This window comes from Lolium perenne, chromosome 4, assembly GCF_019359855.2.
Source record: "Lolium perenne isolate Kyuss_39 chromosome 4, Kyuss_2.0, whole genome shotgun sequence".
Lineage (NCBI taxonomy): Eukaryota > Viridiplantae > Streptophyta > Magnoliopsida > Poales > Poaceae > Lolium > Lolium perenne.
Window position 1 is genome coordinate 297,618,140 of NC_067247.2, and position 20,537 is coordinate 297,638,676.

The 20,537-nt window shown below is 49.1% G+C and overlaps 3 protein-coding genes across 3 annotated transcripts; 1 reads left to right on the forward strand and 2 right to left on the reverse strand.

Annotated features, from left to right (window-relative positions):
- Nucleotides 1-4,998: 4,998 nt before the first annotated feature.
- Nucleotides 4,999-5,614, forward strand: LOC127295867 (low temperature-induced protein lt101.2). Its single transcript, XM_051325866.1, has 2 exons — nucleotides 4,999-5,190; nucleotides 5,319-5,614. Exons 1-2 carry the CDS (start codon nucleotides 5,110-5,112, stop codon nucleotides 5,400-5,402), a joined length of 165 nt encoding a protein of 54 aa, XP_051181826.1. The 5' UTR covers nucleotides 4,999-5,109; the 3' UTR covers nucleotides 5,403-5,614.
- A 1,437-nt stretch (nucleotides 5,615-7,051) lies between these two features.
- LOC127348990 (uncharacterized) lies at nucleotides 7,052-16,052 on the reverse strand. Its single transcript, XM_051374826.1, has 6 exons — nucleotides 15,930-16,052; nucleotides 15,282-15,533; nucleotides 8,375-8,518; nucleotides 7,773-8,289; nucleotides 7,612-7,694; nucleotides 7,052-7,521 (listed from the first exon to the last, which is right to left on the reverse strand). Exons 1-6 carry the CDS (start codon nucleotides 16,050-16,052, stop codon nucleotides 7,273-7,275), a joined length of 1,368 nt encoding a protein of 455 aa, XP_051230786.1. The 3' UTR covers nucleotides 7,052-7,272.
- Nucleotides 16,053-19,431: 3,379 nt separating this feature from the next.
- LOC127348992 (uncharacterized) lies at nucleotides 19,432-20,151 on the reverse strand. The gene has a single exon (XM_051374827.2). The coding sequence runs from the start codon at nucleotides 20,030-20,032 to the stop codon at nucleotides 19,691-19,693; it is 342 nt and encodes a 113-aa protein (XP_051230787.1). The 5' UTR covers nucleotides 20,033-20,151; the 3' UTR covers nucleotides 19,432-19,690.
- Nucleotides 20,152-20,537: the final 386 nt, after the last annotated feature.

Genomic DNA, 20,537 nt, shown 5'->3' on the forward strand with positions numbered 1-20,537 from the left:
TCAACGCAACATGCGGAGGCGAAAGACCGGAGCCACCGCTCCAACTACCACACCGGCCCCGAGGCCGCGCCCCGCCTGGCCGAAGACGAACCCGCCTCCACCGAAAAACCACCAAAACACTCCACAAGTCCCCTTGTCCGGTGGACATCCAAAGCGAGGCCCCAAGAGGCATAGCGACGTAAGAGCGCCGCCCACGCCCGATCCCGCGAGGGATCTAGGGTTTCCCCCGGAGAACCCGAGCGGAGAACAAGAAACACCCGCTTCGACGACGCCTTCAAGAAGGTAGCGGCGCCCACAGGCGTCACCGTCGTCGGTCCCGGCCGGCCGCCAAGACAGAGCTTTCGCCCAGCGAAGAGTTCCAAGACCTCGCGCCCGCCAACAAGGACCGGCACAAAAACCACCAGCAGCAAACCGCTAACCCGTAGCCGCCGACGCGCAGAGGGCAACACATCCCGAAGCCAACGGAGAACCGCCGAAGATCACCGTGGGCGCCGCCGGAACGCCACATAGAGGGGACGCCGACAACACCGACACGGGGCTCGAGGACGACCGCCGAAGCCCGCAGACGTGAACACCTTGCACCATCCGAAGCCGCCACCGCACAGCCAACTGGCCCAACTGGCCGCGGACCGCAAATCCCGGATCAGGGGCCGCCCAACGCCGCAGTCTCCCGAAGCAGCACCGCCGCCATGGCCAGCAGCAGGCTCCTCCGCCGCGGCCTCCACCACCGTGGCCTCCACCGCCGCAGCCTCCACCGTCGCAGCCTCTCGCTGCAGCCCGTCGCCGCGGCCAACCGCAGATCCGCCGCCGCGGGCTCGAGCACGCGCCGCGACACCACGAGCACCACCGTCGCAGCCTCCACCGCCGCAGCCTCCCGTTGCAGCCCGCCGCCGTGGCCGACCTCAGATCCATCGTCGCGGGCACGAGCGCGCTGCGACGCCAGCGCCGCAGCAGCACCACCAAGCCCCGCCATGCCAGCGCCACCGCACCACCGCCGCTCCCCGTCCGCGTGCCGACACCTCCGCCAACGCGCATCCGCCGGCCCCAGCGCCCGCCGCCCCGCCCCGCGCCCGACGAGCTCCCTCTCGCCAGGGGACGCGGGGGAGAGAAAAACGCCCCGCCGCCACCTTCCCCGGGGGGCGCGCGGCTTTGCCGGCCCCCCTCCGGCGGCGGCGAAGCAGGAGAGGAGGTGGAGCGGGCTTCTGGCGGTGGCGGCTAGGGTTTCCCCCCTAGTCGCCAGGGGAGGGCGACGCGGGGGGGGCAGCTCTGTCAAAGGTTCGGTAATTGCTCCAGTATCAGATATTATAAAAAATATCGTTTGGCCGCTAAGTTTAACCGATCAAAGAGGACACGGCCGCATTTCTATGTACGGCCGACCTAAACAAATTAAAAGGAACGAAACGGACCAGCTCGGTGAAGTTGCGCTTAGATTTTTTGTTTGTTTTGCGAAAGGAAAGCGCTAGCAATCCTCCCGAGGCACCAAACATTCCAGCCTCCTGCTTCACATGTTGACACGTGTCTATTTTAGGTAAAATTCTGACTTTGCTTCGTCGCAATAAAAAGAGTCCCGCTTTTGCTTCATTAAAGCAAAAAACGGTTCGTTTATAAAAATCCCAATTTTGCTTCATCGCAGCAAAAAAAGTCCCGCTTTTGCTTCATTGAAGCAAAAAACGGTTCGTCTATAAAATAAAACAAAAAAAATATCCGTCGAACACAGAGCTCGTTGGAGACCTCGCCGGAGACCTCACCAGGGACTCACCGGAGACCTTGCTAGACACCTCACCGGAGACTCGTCGGAGACCTTGCCGGAGACATTGTAGCACAAGAATTATACTAAAGTAGCAGAACCACATAATATTTGTAGCACAAAAATATACAATTGTAGCATCGTGAACTACTCCTCGTCAGTGCACCGCCGACAGCATTCCAACACCGTCTGGCAGCACCGTCACTTCCTTCTTGCAGCACCACCACAGACTGGTGGTAGCACCGTCGGTGACCATTTGCAGCATCGTACTTTGTCAAAGCATGGTACTTGCTCGGAGACCTCCTTGTAGCAATGTTGCCCGCCAATGATAGCACCACCACTTGCTCCTTGCAGCACCGACAATAGCCATTTGTAGCACCGCTGATCGCAGTTGGTAGCACAAGCAACGACCATTTGCAGCACCACGCGTCGGCGTGGTAGCACACGTGGCCGGTGTTGGCAGCATATTCATCCACCCTTTGCAGCACCATCGGCCGCCGTTGGTAGCACCAGCAGGAAACATTTGCAGCCCTTGGCTACCGTTGGTAGCACACAAAGCACTCAGGCTGAAATCTGATGAGCGGGTCAGATTGTTGCCGGCACGGGATGAAGGAGAGGGGAGACGGCGGCGCCGACGTTAGGTAGAAGAGCGCGCCTTCTACCGCAGCACAGGTCTGGGACCTCACCGGCAACTCCGTTACAAAAGGCCACGGCGGCCAAGCTGCTCGAACCACGCACGCCATGGGGCAGAATCCACGGTGTGGCAGGGGATGGTTTTGGGCCCCGACGACGCTCGGGATGGAGGTGGCGACGCGTGGGACGGAGGCAGCGGTCGTCGCGGTGGACGGAAGGACCACCGCGTTCCCGCAAACGCGGAGGAGGACGAACGGCGCGGGGAGATCGGCGGAAGGAACGCGACGTGGCGGTGTTGTCCACCAGCGAGGCTGCTCCGGTGAGAGGGGCGGCCGGCGAGGCTGCGGGAATCGGGGACGGCGGCTGGCTAGAGGTTGAACACGGCCGAGCGGAGCTGTGGAGCAGGACGAACGGAGGGAACAGATAAGTGTGTTGGTCTCGTGAGGACGATGGCTCAGGAGGTTGGAGAACATGGGCGGGCCCCACTTTGACACGCTTGTTGGTTCGTTGGATGAAGCGCATCTAACGCTGGCCGAGCCGGAGGTTGCTCGCCCCGCATCCTCCGAAGGAAGTTAAGCATTTTCCTTTGCGAAACACATTGCAATCAAAGACACTCACACATACGTGCACACACTCATCCTATGAACGCACGTATACCCTACCCCTATGAGCACCTCCAAGAGACTTTGTCGAAGAACTAATCCGGTGGGTCTTGAGATTGATGAAGTCACCACATGCGCCTCGCTGTCGACGGGAACGTCCCGCCCCCCCCCCCCCCCCCTACTGAAGAATATCCCGTGTTTATGAGACACCAAAGTGTCAAATCTGAAATTTGAACTCTGGTGGGCTAGGGTGCCACTGCCCTTCTGAGGGCATCTTCAATGGGGTGACGCAAATTGGACGTCCAAATTGTGTGCGTGCGCCCGTTTGCGTCGCTCCACGGACGCGAAAATGACCGTTTTTGTCCACGCGTCCGTTTGCGCCTGGGGTGCCTCTAGCGGCCCGACGCATTTGCGCGTCGGCATGAATTGGGATGTTTGAAAACAACAAAATAAACAGTTTCAACGAAGCCTTAGTTATTACATCCAAATTTTTAAAAGTCTACATGAAAATAAGACGGTATCCTCTAGGCAATGTCTTCATGGTCAGCCAATGCCCACTGATGCTCAATCAGATCCGTCTGCAGGCGTTTGCATATGGCCTCGTCAGTGACTTCTACATTCATATGCGTCCTCCCAAGATAATTCCCCAGGGATTGGCGCAACCAACTCACCTTGAAAATCACAGTGGTGCTCATTGCGGCCATCAGGACGCTCGTTCTCAACGATCATGTTGTGCATGATCACACAGCATGTCATCACCTCATGCATGGTCTTGAGCGACCATGTTCTTGCCGGGTGACTGATAATTGCCCACCGAGTTTGGAGCACACCAAATCCTCGCTCCACATATTTCCTTCAAGCCTCTTGCATCTTGCTAAACCTCCTCGTATTCTTCGAGTTTGGATTACGGACTGTCTTCACCAGCGTGGCACTGTGGCCTAGTCAGGGTAGATGCCATCAGCAAGATAATATGGCTTGTCATATGCATTTCCATTGATCTCGTAGCTCACCCGGCGCAATTGACCGAACAGGTCGTGGGCGGCGAGGCCGGGGCCGCAACCGGCAAAGTTTGCCCCCCTACCAGGCGACAGGTGCGCACAAGAGCCTGCCCCGACTCAGATCCTGCTGTTCGGCGCGGCGAGGACCGAGCCGACGGTGTGTACTGTGGTGGTGCGGCGTGGCGGTGGCGGGTGGGGTTGGGGTGGTAGCGTCGCACTAGGACAACGAAGAAGGGGAAAAAGAAACAGATTGAAGCGCACGTGCGGAACCGGGTAAGAAAAGGAGGACGCTCTCCGTGACCGCGCTCGTCCGCGGATACACAAACCTGGCGAATATTTGTGCCAGGTTTGCATCGCCGCGGATGGCCCGATCACACTTTGCGTCGCTCCGCTGGAGCAGGGCCTAGATTCGGTCTCTCCATGAACGTAAACGGTCGCTCGTTCGCGTCGCCCCATTAGAGATGCCCTAATCATACAACCACAGATTGGTTATGACGCTTAGATTTATTATTATCTCCTCCTGTCTTGGACGGTAAAACAAAACACGAGCTCCGAAGATGAATTCACGTACACCACACTCCACACATGCACGCTCCTAGTCAGATGAGCTCGACGTCTTCTTCCACATGGCGAACAAGAAGGACGAGCCTACAGCTGTGCCGACTGCAAAGACAACCGCGCCAGCATCGGAAGCGCCCACAGACGGGGCCTTGCCGACATGTACAGATACAAGCAGGCCGCGCCAAAATCGACAGGCACAGCGCATCGGACAAGCACACGCCACCAGCAAAGCATACTAGTAGCAGTTTTTTACAAGAGGGCAAAGCTTAATATAATCGCCACTGGTTAGGCATCCCAGTTTCGCACGCGACTCCCAGGGAAACCCGGTACGTGGAGCGCAACTGGCCAGGCCGCGTGCCTGGCCAAGGACACGTACGCTCCCTCCAGAAGTCCATGTCGAATCAGATCAGCTACTCGTACCAAAAGAATACAAGGCCAGTCTATATAAACGGACGTGTACATTATCTGGCAATCCAAATCAACCACAGTCACTTGCTTCTAGGCGCTCCTCCTCCCCCAACCACAAGGAAAGAAGAAAGAAAGCTTTGGGCACACAAGTGAGCTAGCCATGGCCTCAGCGACCTTCCTTGAGGTGATCCTCGCCATCATCCTGCCGCCCGTCGGCGTCTTCCTCCGCTACGGCCTCGCCGTAAGTGACTGACTACTCTCGCCTCTCTCACTCGCGTCTTCTTCGCCCTTTTCTACGAACTTAATCTGATGTGCTGTTTTAGAGTCGTGTGTATATCTCATCTTGGTTACTGTGTGTGGATGTATCAGGTGGAGTTCTGGATCTGTCTCTTGCTCACCATTCTCGGGTACATTCCTGGGATCATCTACGCAGTGTACGTGCTGGTGGCGTAAGCTTGGTGGGAGCGAACGACCGTCCAAGAGGACATGATGTTCTCTCTGGGTTAAGAGAGCTTGAGTTCATCTGTATGTATTGAATATTGTGTTTTTTTTTTCGGAACTCAGTGTTGTGGATTGTGTGATGTCAAGAGTGTAGTTCCGGAGGGCTTTTTCTAGCCAAAGGTATTCATGGATTGCAGTACATATATGATCTTAAATTTGAAGTATTGGATGCCTGAAAGTGAAAGGTCCTTCCGAAGAAATCTTCGGGCAGAGGGCGGCAAGTGAACAGCGGGTATGCTGCAGATTTGTCCAGAAAAATGAAAGCTTAATGAAATCGCTAACAAATCCCCCTAAATTTTTTTAAAACGGAAATACCAAAACACACAACAGCACAGTGGGGGGAGGGAAGCAGCACGGGACCCGTCGCCATTGTTATCTTCCCCAGTTCCAGGCTACACTGGACCGAGATGCATGCAGGGAAAGCAATCATCTTAACTTGGCGAAAACCTGCTTTGATTAACGCCGTTTTGAGGGTTGCATTGAACCCATATAACTAGAACAAAATGCCCAGGGCACAAGATCTTTCGAGTCATGGGATAGCTCGACGAACGTGTAGCGCGCGGTGACGGCGGCCGTGACACGTTCGTTTGGCATAACCAAAGTAGAAATCACGTGTACAGCACGGTGACCGTGACACGCGCTCGTGCTATGATTATCCGTCGACATCGGAAGCAGCCAAAATGGGCGGCCAGCGCAACAAAACAAAATGGGAGGCGCGGCACACCAGATCGAGGCAGAGCGAGTTGTTCGCGTGATCCCTCAAAACCATGTTCCTTGCTGATCCCCTTTCAATCCCTCTCTTCAAAAAACGCGGCTGGGGCAAGCTTCCTTGGGTCGTTGCGCGCCGGTGAGAGTCCAAAACGCAAGGGGAGGGTGGTATTGTTTCACACCGTATCAAGTTTTTTCGCGCGATATTTGGGGCTGAGCCTGTAAAACCCGGGATGCAAAACGTGCTAGTGAGGATTTCCGGGGATCTCAGGTGGCCCAGCAAAACAATTCCGAAAGCCCTATCAATACATGCCTGCAAAACAAGGCTGAATGTGCTCTGCTATCCGCGATGCACCTCTGCTCTTGCCGACCTGTCGTGCCATGCTCCCTATTGCTTCAGAAGTTCAGAGTTACTCCAGAGCCTGCGGGGAGTTTGCACAAGGAATACTGTGATCTGTCGACATTTGTTTTGAAAGCCGGCATGCAGTCTTTGAGGTGGCATTTCACATTTTGTCTTCTACATTTTTTCCTGTAAAAAAAGGGCAATGGATCAGAATTCACGACATAGACATTCGATGAGAATATGGAACATCTCAGGGGAAAGTTGCTGAAGTTGCAGGATTCAGTAAAAGGAATTCATGCAACATATGCTGATGCCACAACATGGAGGAGGCGTCAAACGAGTCCACAACTGCCAAAAAGCAGACTCGGTACAACTTCTGAACCGAAATGTTTACAGCAGCTTCCAGTGCTGACATTCAACATTTAAACCGAGGCATCGCCAAACAAGTGAGGCAAGTAAGTTCTCATAAATTTTGGACCAACGAAGCATATGTAAATGCTGCACGGTTGACATTACACCCATAATTTACATAAGCTACGCATGCCCGCTTCCCTAACTTGGGACGCCTTTATTTGAGACCAAATACACCTGTATATGAGCTGAGATATGACCATACTCACATCAGTAATATTACTATAAATAGAACAAACGAGTGGCGCTTTGTGACACACCACGTCCAGTTTCGCGCCTCCGATCTTGAGTATCACTGCATGTAAGGTTGCAGCCTAAAACCTTGGCAAAGTTGCATCATAGAATCCCAGTTACTTGGGATCATGCCATGATGCATTCCCTGCGATCGGACCTCCCTCTTCGGCCTGTACTGCGACCACCAAACTGAATGAAGAAAGGCTCGTCATCGCCACCACCGCTTGCGAAATCAGAAGCAGACGGTTCATGCTCTGTGTCAGATTCAGATAGTCTTGGATGCAACCTCAGCAGACGCATGAGGATGCCAGGCTCAACTGTCGCTCCTGCTCGGGAAGCGTCGACTTTTCTACCCCGATCATTATAAGCCATTATCTGTTATGCAACGAAAAGAATACGGTAAAATAAAAAATGAATGTAATAACAAGAGGAGGTATACGGCCAATTGTGTAACTAAATACTTACTTGATTTGCATGTTTCGGCAATGGAATTACTTTCTTAGATTCAGGTGACCAAATCCTGATTATTCTGCCGATCCCGCTAGTAGCTACGAACGGGAACCGCGGATGGGGTTCGACGCAGGTAACGACATTCCTATCGCCACACATCATCCTCATCACTTTACCTCCCTTCTTCTTCCAAATGAACACATTCCCACAGTCTGATCCACTCAAAACATATTCATCATTTGGTCCAAAGAAACTGACTCCTTTAACAGTTCTGGAATTCCTGTGACCAGAGTATGCTTGTACGTCCTTGAGCTTGTCCAAATTCTCTGGCAGTGTTGATTCGGGATTCGAACCAAGACCCATGTTGTTTTGGAACAAATAGACAAGCTCGTCATTGTATGAGACAAGCATCTCGCTTGATTTGGAGTATGCAACACCAGTGATGTGGACCTTCCTACCCTTAAGAAGGTACTTAGGGCAGAAAGTATCAACTGGTAGGTTCATATTGCTTGAAGCATCCGAGTTGATTCTCCTAGAATCATACAACCGTACATACTCATCGGAACCACCAACTGAAAAATAGTTTGGGTTCTGCGGGTCGATGGCAATAGTATTCAGTCTTACACGACGTCTCCTCTCTGAGAACGAATAGCAGGTGAAGAGCTTTATTGGTGAATTACTGCGCAGGTCAAACTGTAACAAATAACAAATGTTTAATGCAAATGTACTATGCTCATAAATAATTGTTGTAATTGCATATAACCGGCCAGTGACTTACATGCTGTACCAGGCCATCCTCTCCACAAGTGTAAAGTATGTGAGGACTTCCTGGTTCGAGAGCCACTTTCTTCACACGATCATCATGTTCCGCTATTTGCCTGGTTGTTACTTCACCACCCTGCTTCAGTTCTCCCACCCTTACCTACAAGAAGAGAACAGTAACTTCGCTGAATCTGCAGGCGCCTGATTGCAGAAATATTTCCATATATAAATTTGTTTTCGGTTCTTCCCTTTCCAGATAAAGTTGGCGCAGAAAAAGCAAGTAGGTTAGGTGTTTTCTTTGAAAAGAATAAAATTGAGGTAGCTAGTTCTGTTAATAGTATTAAAATTGCGAGGTTGATCATGTCGTGGTGATGTTTAAATGTCAACACCATCAAAAGCAGGACATGAGGAAGACAGTGTCTCTCTATCCCCAAGGTGACTAACCTTTGTAACGACCTAGCTGATGAGGAGGACGATAAATTGGAGACGAACCGGCGAGTAGGAGGCGCAAAAGTTGCACATAGCCCAAAAAATTGAGAACTTTCTCCGTATCTTAGATAAAAGGTCGTGGTTTACGGTCTCACAAACTTTCTCACTTTATCTATGAAAGGTATGTTTTGGAATAGCCGAACAGAAATGATCTCACTGACCTAGCTAACCATCGCTTTATTGAAGAGTTGGCTCGGAATTAGAAATTGGATTTGCTCGCCTTGATGGAGATGGGGCGATCAAAATTATTGAACCCTTTTCTTGACATATTAGTGGGGGTATAGATTATGTGTGACATTGTCATTCTCCTCATGGTAGGTCTAGAGGTATTCTTTTAGGCATTAATGTGGCTACCATTAAGGTCAAGGTGACCAGAGTTGGTAAAAACTCCTTTACGAGCACGATCCATAGTGGGTTACGTTTCATTCAGGAAGAGCTGAATCACATCAAGTTTCACGTTAGATCTAGGAGGATTGTTTTAAATTTGTTTGCTCGCAGTAAATGGTTCTGCGCAACATGAGTTCAAGTCAGATTTTCTTGCCAAAACTTGCTCATATATTCTGTTCTGTAATTTCAACATTATTCATAGAGAACATAAAATAGTGTTGATTTCGATGCATGTTGGCCCTTCGTGCTTAAAGCCAAAACTGATAGGCTTGACTTTGAGGAAAATTGTTCTCCTAGGACACTAATTTACTTGGGCCAACACGTTGAAGCACACTAAGTTATATGGCAGTGTGGAGTGGGAACATAAGTTCTCAATGGTCATTATTCACACACTGCAATGGGTGGTGTACGATTGAATAAAATCACAGGGGTGTGACAACCTTGTCGGCAATCTTGCGAGAGCACATGAAATTTGTAAACGTGGAGAATGCTGAGATCGAAGGACGGAACTCGTTAACACAGACACTGATTTACCAAGGTTTGAACCCCCTTGTGAGGGTAAAGATCCATGGGTTTTCCCCATCAAACATGCCCATGGCCTTTGCCAATGAGACCCTCCCTCCCCATTGCTTTTTGGCATCACAATCGACTCTCTCCAACAAAATCTAGACATGGCCACTTCCCAATGCTATCTTCACCGGCTCGCTGAAAAGGGTGCCCACTTCCATACCTCCCTTTATGGGGATAATGCCGGCATTTTTTGGCCCCTATCAAGGTAGATATCACGACCCTTCTGCTAATTGTCACCAACTTCGGCAATGTCACCAACTTACAGAACAGCTTCGTCGCTCCCATCTGTTATCATTGTATTGATCTTGACGATATTTTGGGCCTTAGGCCTCCAACTTGTCATCAATAAGGTCAAGCGCATTCATTTCCAACTCATTGAAGATAAGACCACCGGCTGGTAGGCTCGCTCCTTGGCAAGGAAAATCTTTTATCATTGTGGGTCGCACAACCCTTGCCAAGTCGATCCTCACATTGCAATCTATCTATCTCCTCCCCACCCTTGATGTCCCAGTTGAGTTTCTTCAAGCACTCCAAAAGATTATCCATGCTTGGATTTGGGCGGGCATCGATAAGGTCTCTAGTGGAAAATGTAAAATCAACTGGGACACCATTTCTAGGACAACTTCCCTTGGCAACCTCGTGTCCTCAACTTGGAGAACTTTTTTCCCACCTTTCGCTTAAGGTGGCCATGCCATCGTTGGAGTGGACAGAACTGGGCTGGCCTTGGGTTGGCACCGAGCTCCCTTGCAATGAGGGTCATATGGATTTTTTATTTGCCATGACTAAAGTCGCCATTGGAGATGAGAGGAAGGCCATGTTTTTGAATGCCCCTTGGGCCGATGTGATCAGCCCCAAAACCATCGCGCCCTCCATTTTTCCTGCTCAAATAAGAAATCTTGGTCGGTTTGGTAGCCCATGACCAACAACGCTTGGAATCAACAAATTTACTACTACAACAGCCTTTCGGTGCAACACCTTGAGGAATTTAGTTGCCTTTGGCATAAAAACTTGCAAATCCAACTTTGTGAAGGTGTCTATGATGCTATCACTTGGAAACTCACCACCTCAGGGAACTACTCCGCTTCTTGCGCTTACAAGGATCACTCCGCCATGCTAATATCGACACAAATGAATTCAAAAATTTGCAAGATGTGGGCTCCTTCAAAGTGAAGATTTTTCTCTTGGTTTATCATTCAAAATCGCGTGTGGACGTCGTGTCGTATCCAACAACGTGGATGACCTAATTGTGGCAATTCCCCCCTAATTTGTAATAGGGCTCCCAAGTCCGTGGCTCACATGCTTTTCACTTGTCAATTTACCTCTAGGATTTGGGTGATGGTTAAAGCTTGGATTGACCTTCCGTCTTTCGGCCCGACGGATTTTGCGGCCTTCCAAGACACGTCGGCACTTGTTAGATGTATATTCTTCATACTCATCCCAGAATGATGAAAGTTATGGTGTCATTTGCCATGCTCATTACTTGGGATTCAATGAGCACAACACTAGATTGTTTAAAAACAAGAGACGCTTTCCCTTAGTTACTTTTGGCCGCATCAAGTTGGAGGCGAGATCCTGGATCCTTGCCGGTACTAACAACCTGGGGTAACCTTATTCCAGGAGAGTATGATTTTTTATCATGGGTTGGGGTATGAAACTAAAACCTATCTTGTTACTTGCTTCTTATTATTCATACGAAAATATTTCTATTTTTTAAAGGATCCTACTCCTCCCTTGCTCTTGTATTATGTGATGCACAAAGAAATATTATAAATAAGTGCGCTCAGCCAAATGTAGATGATGATCTTGACTAGGTCTTTGATATTTTAGTCCTGTGGGGCGCACCGGGTCCCCATTACACAAGCAATCGTGGTGCTTTACATCAAGATTTGAGACCTTGTATGGCATGACTGAGAGTCTACTGCGATCACTCTCTTTGCCTCAAGTTATTTCATTGGACCCATGTGAACTGGCAAGGTGGTTTGGTAGGAAGCTTCTAAGGGGTACCCGACTTTCACCTTGCTAGCCAGCTTGTCTACCTTGAAGGGTATATTTCTAAGTTCGTGCCACATTAGTGTGTCAATAATGATCAATCATCTTTCTTTATAGACTATGTCGAGGTGGCGTACCTATGTAATATGGCGAACTTTAGTTTAGAACCATCTTCCTTCAGTCGTTGAATTAGCAAAAGTTCCTCATGGCCGCATGTCTATGGAAACACACACCATGATAAGGTTTGACAAATGAGATAATTCTTACAAGGCTGGTCTCTTTGTGTCAGAGGATATTATAAAATGAAAAGGGAAGGATGGTACAATTATTGATGCTTTGAACATTATGTCAGGCAGATTCTACTTAACATGGCCGAGGAAGCTATTAAAGGGGATGCTAATAAAAAATGGTAAAAATCATGCATGAAGACAAAACAACATGAACCCAACTTACAAAAGTAAACTACATTTCAGGAATGTAAAATTGTGCAAGTCCTTCTATGTTATAGCCAATGGTGACTACTGTAAAGAAACTTCTCCACTTGAGCAAGGTGGCAACCGAAACCTTAAACAATTATTATAAATTGTTGTTCAGTGCCCTAGCAATAAATCACTTCTCTATGGGGAGCCAAATACTGAAGACATCCCGCAATTTTCTCCTGGGGAGAACAACATTCTCACAACCTTTCACCAAAGGAAGTGTGAGAGGATGTTTTCGAGATGGAGCATAACAATGATCCAATATTAGATGGGTTCCTAAGTAAGTTTTTCGAAATATGTTGGGACGTAACTAAAGCGGATCTCATGGACTCGTTCGCTGATTTTCAATAAGGGATGTTGCCCTTGTTTCAGCTTAACTTTGATTTCATGGCCTTGTTGCAAAAAAAGAAGATGCGGTCCAAATTCAACAATAACATCCGATTTGCCTACTCAATGTTTGCTTAAATATCCTTGTGGGTGATAAATAATCGTATCACAATAATTGCTCATAATTTTGTTTATCCCACACCGTCGTCTTTTATGCCTAGATGTAACATCCTAGAGGGGGTTGTGGCCCTGCATGAAACTATTAGACGAGGTTATCTTCGAGGTGGATTTTGAAATTTCCATTGGCAAAGTAAAATGGTTTTTTCCAACAAGCATTATGCATGAAGGGTTTCATACCAAACTAGTGTGACTGGATTGCTAAGTTTATCCATGGAGGGAGTGTGGCGATTAAAGTGGATGGTGAAATTGAGCATTACTTACAAGCAAGAAAAGGTATGAAATAGGGGGATCCTATGTCTCCGATTTTTCTAAATCTGGTAGCCGATATGCTTGCAATTCTTTATTGCTCAAGCTAAGGAGGATGACCAAGATGGAGACCTTGTGTTGCATCCGATGGATGCTAGGATTTCCATTTTAGTATGTCCATGCCACTAATTTTATGGAACTTGATGTGCAAATGGCTATAAATATGCAGTTAATGTTTTCCATTTTAAACCACTCTCATGCCTTAAAGTCAATTTTCAGATGAGTGATTTTCTTTTGTTTTGACCGTGCTAAAGAGGAAGAAGAACACTACGAACAATTATTTGGTATGAATCCCTTCTATCCAGGTATCTTGGTATCCCCATCCATTACCATAAGATCCTAAATAAGAAGCGCAATATGATGGAGGACTTGTTTTGAGAAAAAAGTTAGTAGTTATAAAGGCAAGCTCATTTCATATGGTACACGACTTGTGTTAGCAACTATGTACTCATCCAACCTATCTTTATATTGTCCATTTTGGCGTGCAAAGTTATTTGTTGCGAACTATCAATGCTGAAGCATCACCACTGCTAGGTATAACTGATGGAGGTTAGACCAAAGTTTTTTTACCCTGGAATGCCACTCCCGGTACTCAAGGTGCACCACCAAATATCTACCATGATATCTTGTCACATGTGCTTGACCACTACCTCCATTCCTTCTAGCCTTGACACACAGGAATGCACCGATTCCCCTACTGATATGCGTAGCCTCACATATAGGTTAGAGGAACATGACATACTAGACCGTATAAGAGCGTCCTTAGACCTCACCATATATCAAATGTTGGCCTTCCAGCCAATGCTCACACACATTGTGATCAATGCCACATGACCGATAATTTTGCACGTACAAGCGTGTTAATAGATGATGACAAGAGTGATAAGAACCAATGAACCCCACATAAGGGATCATCCAATAGACACACACCGTCCTCACCATCAATACACGACGAACTTGGAAAAAAGGGATCCCCTTCCAATATTGCATCCATTGTCCAGCCGCAGTTGCGCTCCATCCCCAATCAGACACGAAGTAGCTGATGAAGCTATTCGTAGTGCCCTACCTTCTCCACATTGGGACACTTGTTGATCCGCGCCGACGTTGACCCTCTTGCCACCAATGCATATGTCGCCACAACAACCGCTGCCTTGATTCACAACCGGCTATTGATGCCCTCTCACCCCCGCAGCCAAGCCACCACCAAAAGGTTTTGTGACTGACACCCTAGTTTCTGGGTTCCGCCGAACGAGACGACCTCTAGGGGTGCACACCGAGCTCGGGTATCATCTCGATAATCCTCTGGGACGTGAGGTGCACCTCTTATGCAGATAACTTTGCTCCAGATGATTTCGACATTTCATAACTCTGCTCTGTTCTGCAAATTGTAAAATTCTCACACCTACTTATACCCTTACATTCTTTGTTGACTGTCCATATTGTCATTTTCTCTGCGTGGAATAGGGCATAATCATGCGCATGAATCAGTATGGACAGTTGCGAGGTCATACCGCCTCTGTTAATGTTGTCAGCTTTAGCCCTGCTGGTGACCTTCTCGTGTCTACTTCAGACGACACAGACATCATTCTCTGGGACTGGCTTGCTAAATCTAAAAGACTAAGTTACCCTTCTGGGCACCAATACAATGTCCTCCATGCTCGAGTGATGCCATTTACGGATGACAAAACTATTGCGACTGTTGCTGGGGATGACCAGGTCTCTCCCTACCCTCTGGGGGTGCACACCGAGCTTGGTCGAAGGTCCCTGCACTAGGAGGGGATGAATTCCACCGTTGCCTTCCACAAAGTGGCATTTGCACGTCGATGTCCTCCAACGGCCACGGAGTGCGCGGTGGGGAGGGATGATGGTGGAGGTGGTGGCTAGGGTTTTGCCCGAGCTGCTTCCCTTGGAGTGACACGAGGAACCTAGTCACGATGTCTGATTGAATTGAATATGAGGACTAGAGTTCTTTGTCGACAATTGTATAGTTGATGTGTAATGTTTTCCAAAAAATAAAACACTACATACTTTAATGTTTTTCCAAAAAAATCTTAGATTTCCCTACTTTAAAAAAACTTACATTTGTTTACATATTATTATAATATAAAACAGTACATACATATTGGGATACTTGTGAATATCTAATAATTAGTATAATACTGCAAGAACAAAACTCAGATATGGGTAGGAACAGACCTGGTCATCCCCAGCAACAGTCACAATAGTGCTGTCATCTGTAAATGGCATCACTCGAGCATGGAGGACATTGTATTGGTGCCCAGAAGGGTAACTTAGTCTTTTAGATTTAGCAAGCCAGTCCCAGAGAATGATGTCTGTGTCGTCTGAAGCAGACACGAGAAGGTCACCAGCAGGGCTGAAGCTGACGGCATTAACAGAGGCGGTATGACCTTGCAACTGTCCATACTGATTCATGCGCATGATTATGCCCTATTCCACGCAGAGAAAATGAAAATATGGACAGTCAACAAAAAATGGAAGGGTATAAGTAGGTGTGAAAATTTTACAATTTGCAGAACAGAGCAGAGTTATGAAATGCGAAATCATCTGGAGCAGAGTTATCTGCATAAGACATGCACCTCACGTCCGAGAGGATTATCGAGATGATACATGCTCTAAATACTAAAAACGATATTGTTAACATGTACAAAGGCCAACCTGCCACTTACTAACTTACGAAACTGATACTGCAACTTGTGTCTATCTTATTCCATATATAACAATTTTTACCATACATGCTCTATCCGACAAAAATTAGGAGCATGTAATGTAATGAATGAAGTGATATGGGGAGATCACACTGAAATTAAATCGAGAAAGGGACACCTCAGAACCGCTGATTCGAGAGGAGGAGGCGCGGGGGTTGGACGAGCCGATCTCGCGCCTGCCGACCTCGAAGAAGCAGCTAGCAGCCGGCCGGCGGCCAGTGGCCAGGCATACAGCGGACATGGTGTGGCGGTTGAACAGGAGAAGAGAGCAGTGCCAGACGAGAATGAGAAAGAGAGAGCAGGGGATTTGTCTCGGGTTTAAACTGGCACACTATAGGCCTTCCGCCCCCATCAGAACCTCGAGGCTCGACTGACGGTTCTCGGATCTTCCTACGAGCTGGACCGTCGGATCACGTGGTTCTGCGTTTCTTTTGCGTGCTTTCGACTTAGTTTTTCTCCTTCTCTACAAGTTATCTTTTTGTTGTTGGAGAAAACAACGAGTAGGTTGGTGCCTGGTGGAAGTGGCGGACGGCACGTCAGGGACATGGCCAATTTCTGTTGGGCAGAGTACAAATATTTGATAGCATGTTACCAAATTAGGATGGCATCGAAAGTACTAATATGACAAAAGAAACTTTACTTAACCGTGTTTCACAAACAATATGCATGATTTTGCCATTTTCTGACATTGAGTGAACGCAAAAGTGTCCAAATCGTCAAACCGCACAAGTTAGCTAGACGCCTGGACACATGTTTTTTCCCCCTTAAAATAAATTGCAGATAAATAAAGACCCACTGTACCAACTTCTGAAACTAAAGATCTAGCATGCAACTTGGACGCGGAGGTTTGGAACTTGGCGGTACATGTCCCTGAAATCTGAACCATGTTGTGGTGGCTTTGTGATCTGTGCACAAAGTAAGAAGAAATAAATACTAGTGCATTCCTGATTTAATAAATGAGAGAATGCATGACATTGCATGCAGATCATTGATGTGGAGCAGGGATAATTACTCTTTTACTTTCACACTACTCTGAAAATCCATAATTCATACTTTATAAGTATTAGTTTCTAAGGTAGTTGAGAGTGGATTTGGTGACCGGGTGTATACGTGAGCACGCCCTAGCCACCGTTGGATCAACACTGGGATTCAGTTTGTGGCTCACGGTGATGATACGGCGTGAATCGCTTTAAAGCGCAGCTGTGCCCATATGACAAATCGAGCGCACCCTGTCTCCTCCCGTCAGCCATGTGAACCACGCAAGGCTCCAGCAGCTGGGTTGGAACCGCCGGATGCGCAGCCGGGGCCAGCGGGCGGCGGCCGCCATGCGCGAGCTTCTCCCTGGGTAGCTACTGCCGATGTCCGCCACCTTGCCCCAGACCACGAGCAATGTTACTCGCCGCGGGGGAATCTGAGATGGGCGACCAGTCGTCCTTGATTTGGGGAAAATCCGGCTCCTCCTCCTACTAAAAAATCGAATCGAAATCAATCAATCAAGCCAGACAAATGTCGCCGAACGACTACAGATTGATGGTAGAGGGGAGGGGATCGAAGTGGCATGTGGGGGGAGCGGGGCACGGCGGCGGAGCTCACCCTGCCTCCCCGCCCTGACCACCACCGACGGGGGCTGCTGTGTGTGGGAGCTTGGCATCCTAGGACGATGGAGGGGAATGGAGGCTCACCATCGAGAGGATGGTCGACGCGTCCGTGTCGAAGCCATGGATGCCGCCCTTCCCAAGCTCGTGCGGCGGGCGTGCACGTCGCGCAGCCCCTGCCGCACACGCGCCTGCGAGCGCTGACCCTATGCCGCCTCGAGCCTCCCAATTTCCTCCGCCGCCGGCAGCCGCACGACGCCGCCCTTCCCAAGCTCGGCCGCCGCACTTCTGTCCGGTCATGGCCCTGCACGTCGCGCGCCGCCTGCTCGAGCGGATGGATAGAGGGGCAACGGCAGCAACTCTGGCGATGTAGCCTCCGCCTCGATGCCTTCCTCCGGCAAGAGAGCCCCCTCCTCGTGGCCCAACTTCGCGCCGCCACCTCGCGCCGGCCGGCACGGCCCCGCCTTGAGCCCTCCGCGCGCGCGCCGTGGTTGGTAGGGGTTGCCTGTCCGCGGCTTCCTCCGGCACTGGCGCGGGAGCCACGGTCAGGGGCAACATTGCTTTTTCTTTCCGCGGCGACCGTACGTACTTGATTTGGGAATCGGAGATGAACTGATTTGGGAATCGGAGATGAGCAGTGTTCGTCGGTGTTAGTTACTCGGCGACCATACGTCCTTGATTTGGGAATCGGAGATGACCAGGGGAATCGCACTGTTACTCGCCGTGGTGGAATCAGAAAAATCATCTCACGGTAACACTAACACCGTTGGACACGTGTCTGTCTCTCACCGCGTGCTCACGTGTACACCCGGTCACCAGGCTTCATCCGTAGTTTCTAAAATCACAGTGCTTCAAAAATAAAAATTTCTCTGAAATGCACAGTGAAGAAGTTACTAACTAAGAAAATTAAATGGAGGTTGGTGAATGTTAAAATGATGAAAGTTGTGGGTCAAATGCCATTATGGTTAAGGTCCCACTACTCAAAATGTCAGGAAACATGGATACAAACATGTGTATGACCGATACCTTAAGAATACCCGCACCATGTACTAATAACAACACCAATCTTGACCTCAACTATTGGTTGGATATGGGGAGGTTTTGAACCCGAGTGCCTCCAGGCATTTCCCCATGCAACTTAGATTACCTAACAAACTATCTATGTCCATCCCTTATCTCTGGCGGTCTAGTAGTCATTGGCAAGGAACGCCGGATCTTTTCGTGGCGTCTAGTTTTCTATTCGTGTGTTAGTTTTGTATGTGCCTAGTTGTGGCATTTCGACAGTGGCGGCATTTTGTCAAATAATATCTTCCAGTTCCATCCTTGTCCCGGTTTGGCCGTGGTGTTTGTTGTCGGGGCTTTAGGAATGCTTTAGTTTATCATGTTTTTATCGTATCGTTATCATGATATTCTCTTTGATTTGGGGGCTTGGTGATAAAGCAGCAGTTCGACTACATGCCTTGTGAAGAGTGTGTCGCTTGTCGGCACGTTCGATCATAAATATTATCACCCCTCGTGGTGAACGGCTCATACGGCTGTTCAAAATCCTTCGTTGCTAACAAATAATATTAATACGACAAAAGCAACTAGAGCTAAAAAAGAAGTGTTTCACAAAGAGTATGCATGATTTTTCTTACTTTCTGAGATTCACTGAGAGCTAAAGCATCCAATTTGTGAAAACGCATAATCTAGACTCAAGTTTTTTTTTCATGTATAAATCTCACATAATTAACGATGTATAAAGGAGGAAGTATTTTAAAAACATGCCATAAGTTTGTAATACAATTGACCACTTTATGTTAAGTTTTTCAGCTTTTAAATGTTGAACCTTTCGTCCATTGTGGTACACTGCATTTTCATATAGATAAAAATGGGAAATTAATTACAAGAAATGAGCACTTTTGTTAAGGGGAATCAAAAATAAACCCCATAGGAAACAAATCGACCAGAAAATGATTGGGGAAAAAGTTGCATGGCTCAGCAGCGCAAACGAGTCCTGCTTCCGCAGGTTAGGTAATAGCCAGATGGATCAAGAGTACTGAACGTGGCTCAATGGTACCACCCATACTTCCATACACAATCTCTCCACACACAGCACACTGAAACAAAACGCCGTCGGCCCACGACAGTCGCGCATATACATGCATGGCCATGTAGCAGCTATTTTATCGTAGCAATTACAAGAAAACATACGCTAGCGGAAATCAATTTATAGCAGGCTAGCTATAGCTACCGATGGATGAGAATAGCGTGCACGTGTTGTCCGGCCGGCCGGCCGGTTCGATCAGGGAGACTCCGAGCCGGGGCGGAAGGGGTTAGGCACCTCGAAGCCGGGGTTAGGGACCCAGGTGTCGTCGGCGCCGGGGATGAACTGGCCGCTAGCGGCGGCCGGAATGCTGTGGTCCAGCCCGCCGAGGTCCGGCATGTAGTGGGTGCCCAGCTCGTACCGCCCGATCCCCGGGATCAGCACCGTCCCCTCCTGGAACGTCTCCGGCCGCTTCACCGCATCCTCCACCACGGCCACGGGCTTCTCGGCCGGGACGTCGCGCGCCGCCGAGCCCAGCCGGGCGAAGCACGCCGTGGCCACTAGGACCACGAGGATCAGCAGGGACGCCGACTTTGCCATGACGATCGTCGAGTGGCTAGCTGTGATCGTGACTTAGTGGTAGGAGGTAGCTAGCGAGCTTTGCTGCTGTCCCGATCGCTGGCTGTTGCTTTCGTTGTGGTGGATGGTGATCGGTGCGGCGGGCTTCTATAGAGCGCGCGGATTCAGCCTGCTGGCGCGCTACGGAATGGAATGGGAAGGAAAAGGCGGCGCGTTCAATTCTCATATGGATCGCACATCACGCGCCGCGCCGAGCCGCGCGTGCGTTATTGCGCCGTTGTGCCTGGAAGTGAGAAAGCATATGCTTAGGAGACCCTGCGAAGTTATTGATCTGGTAGCTACGCCCAGGTTCTAGCTACTCTCTCATGCTCTTTAAGCACCGGCTGCGATCGACCTTGGAGGTGGCTACTTATTTGCTCTTCATTTGCCCACATCCACGGTTGCTTTCGGAGAGAGAAGTTCAGTTAAGTGATACAGACTCTCCGCACGAACAACTCTTTTTGTCTACTCCATTTTTGTTGCAGAA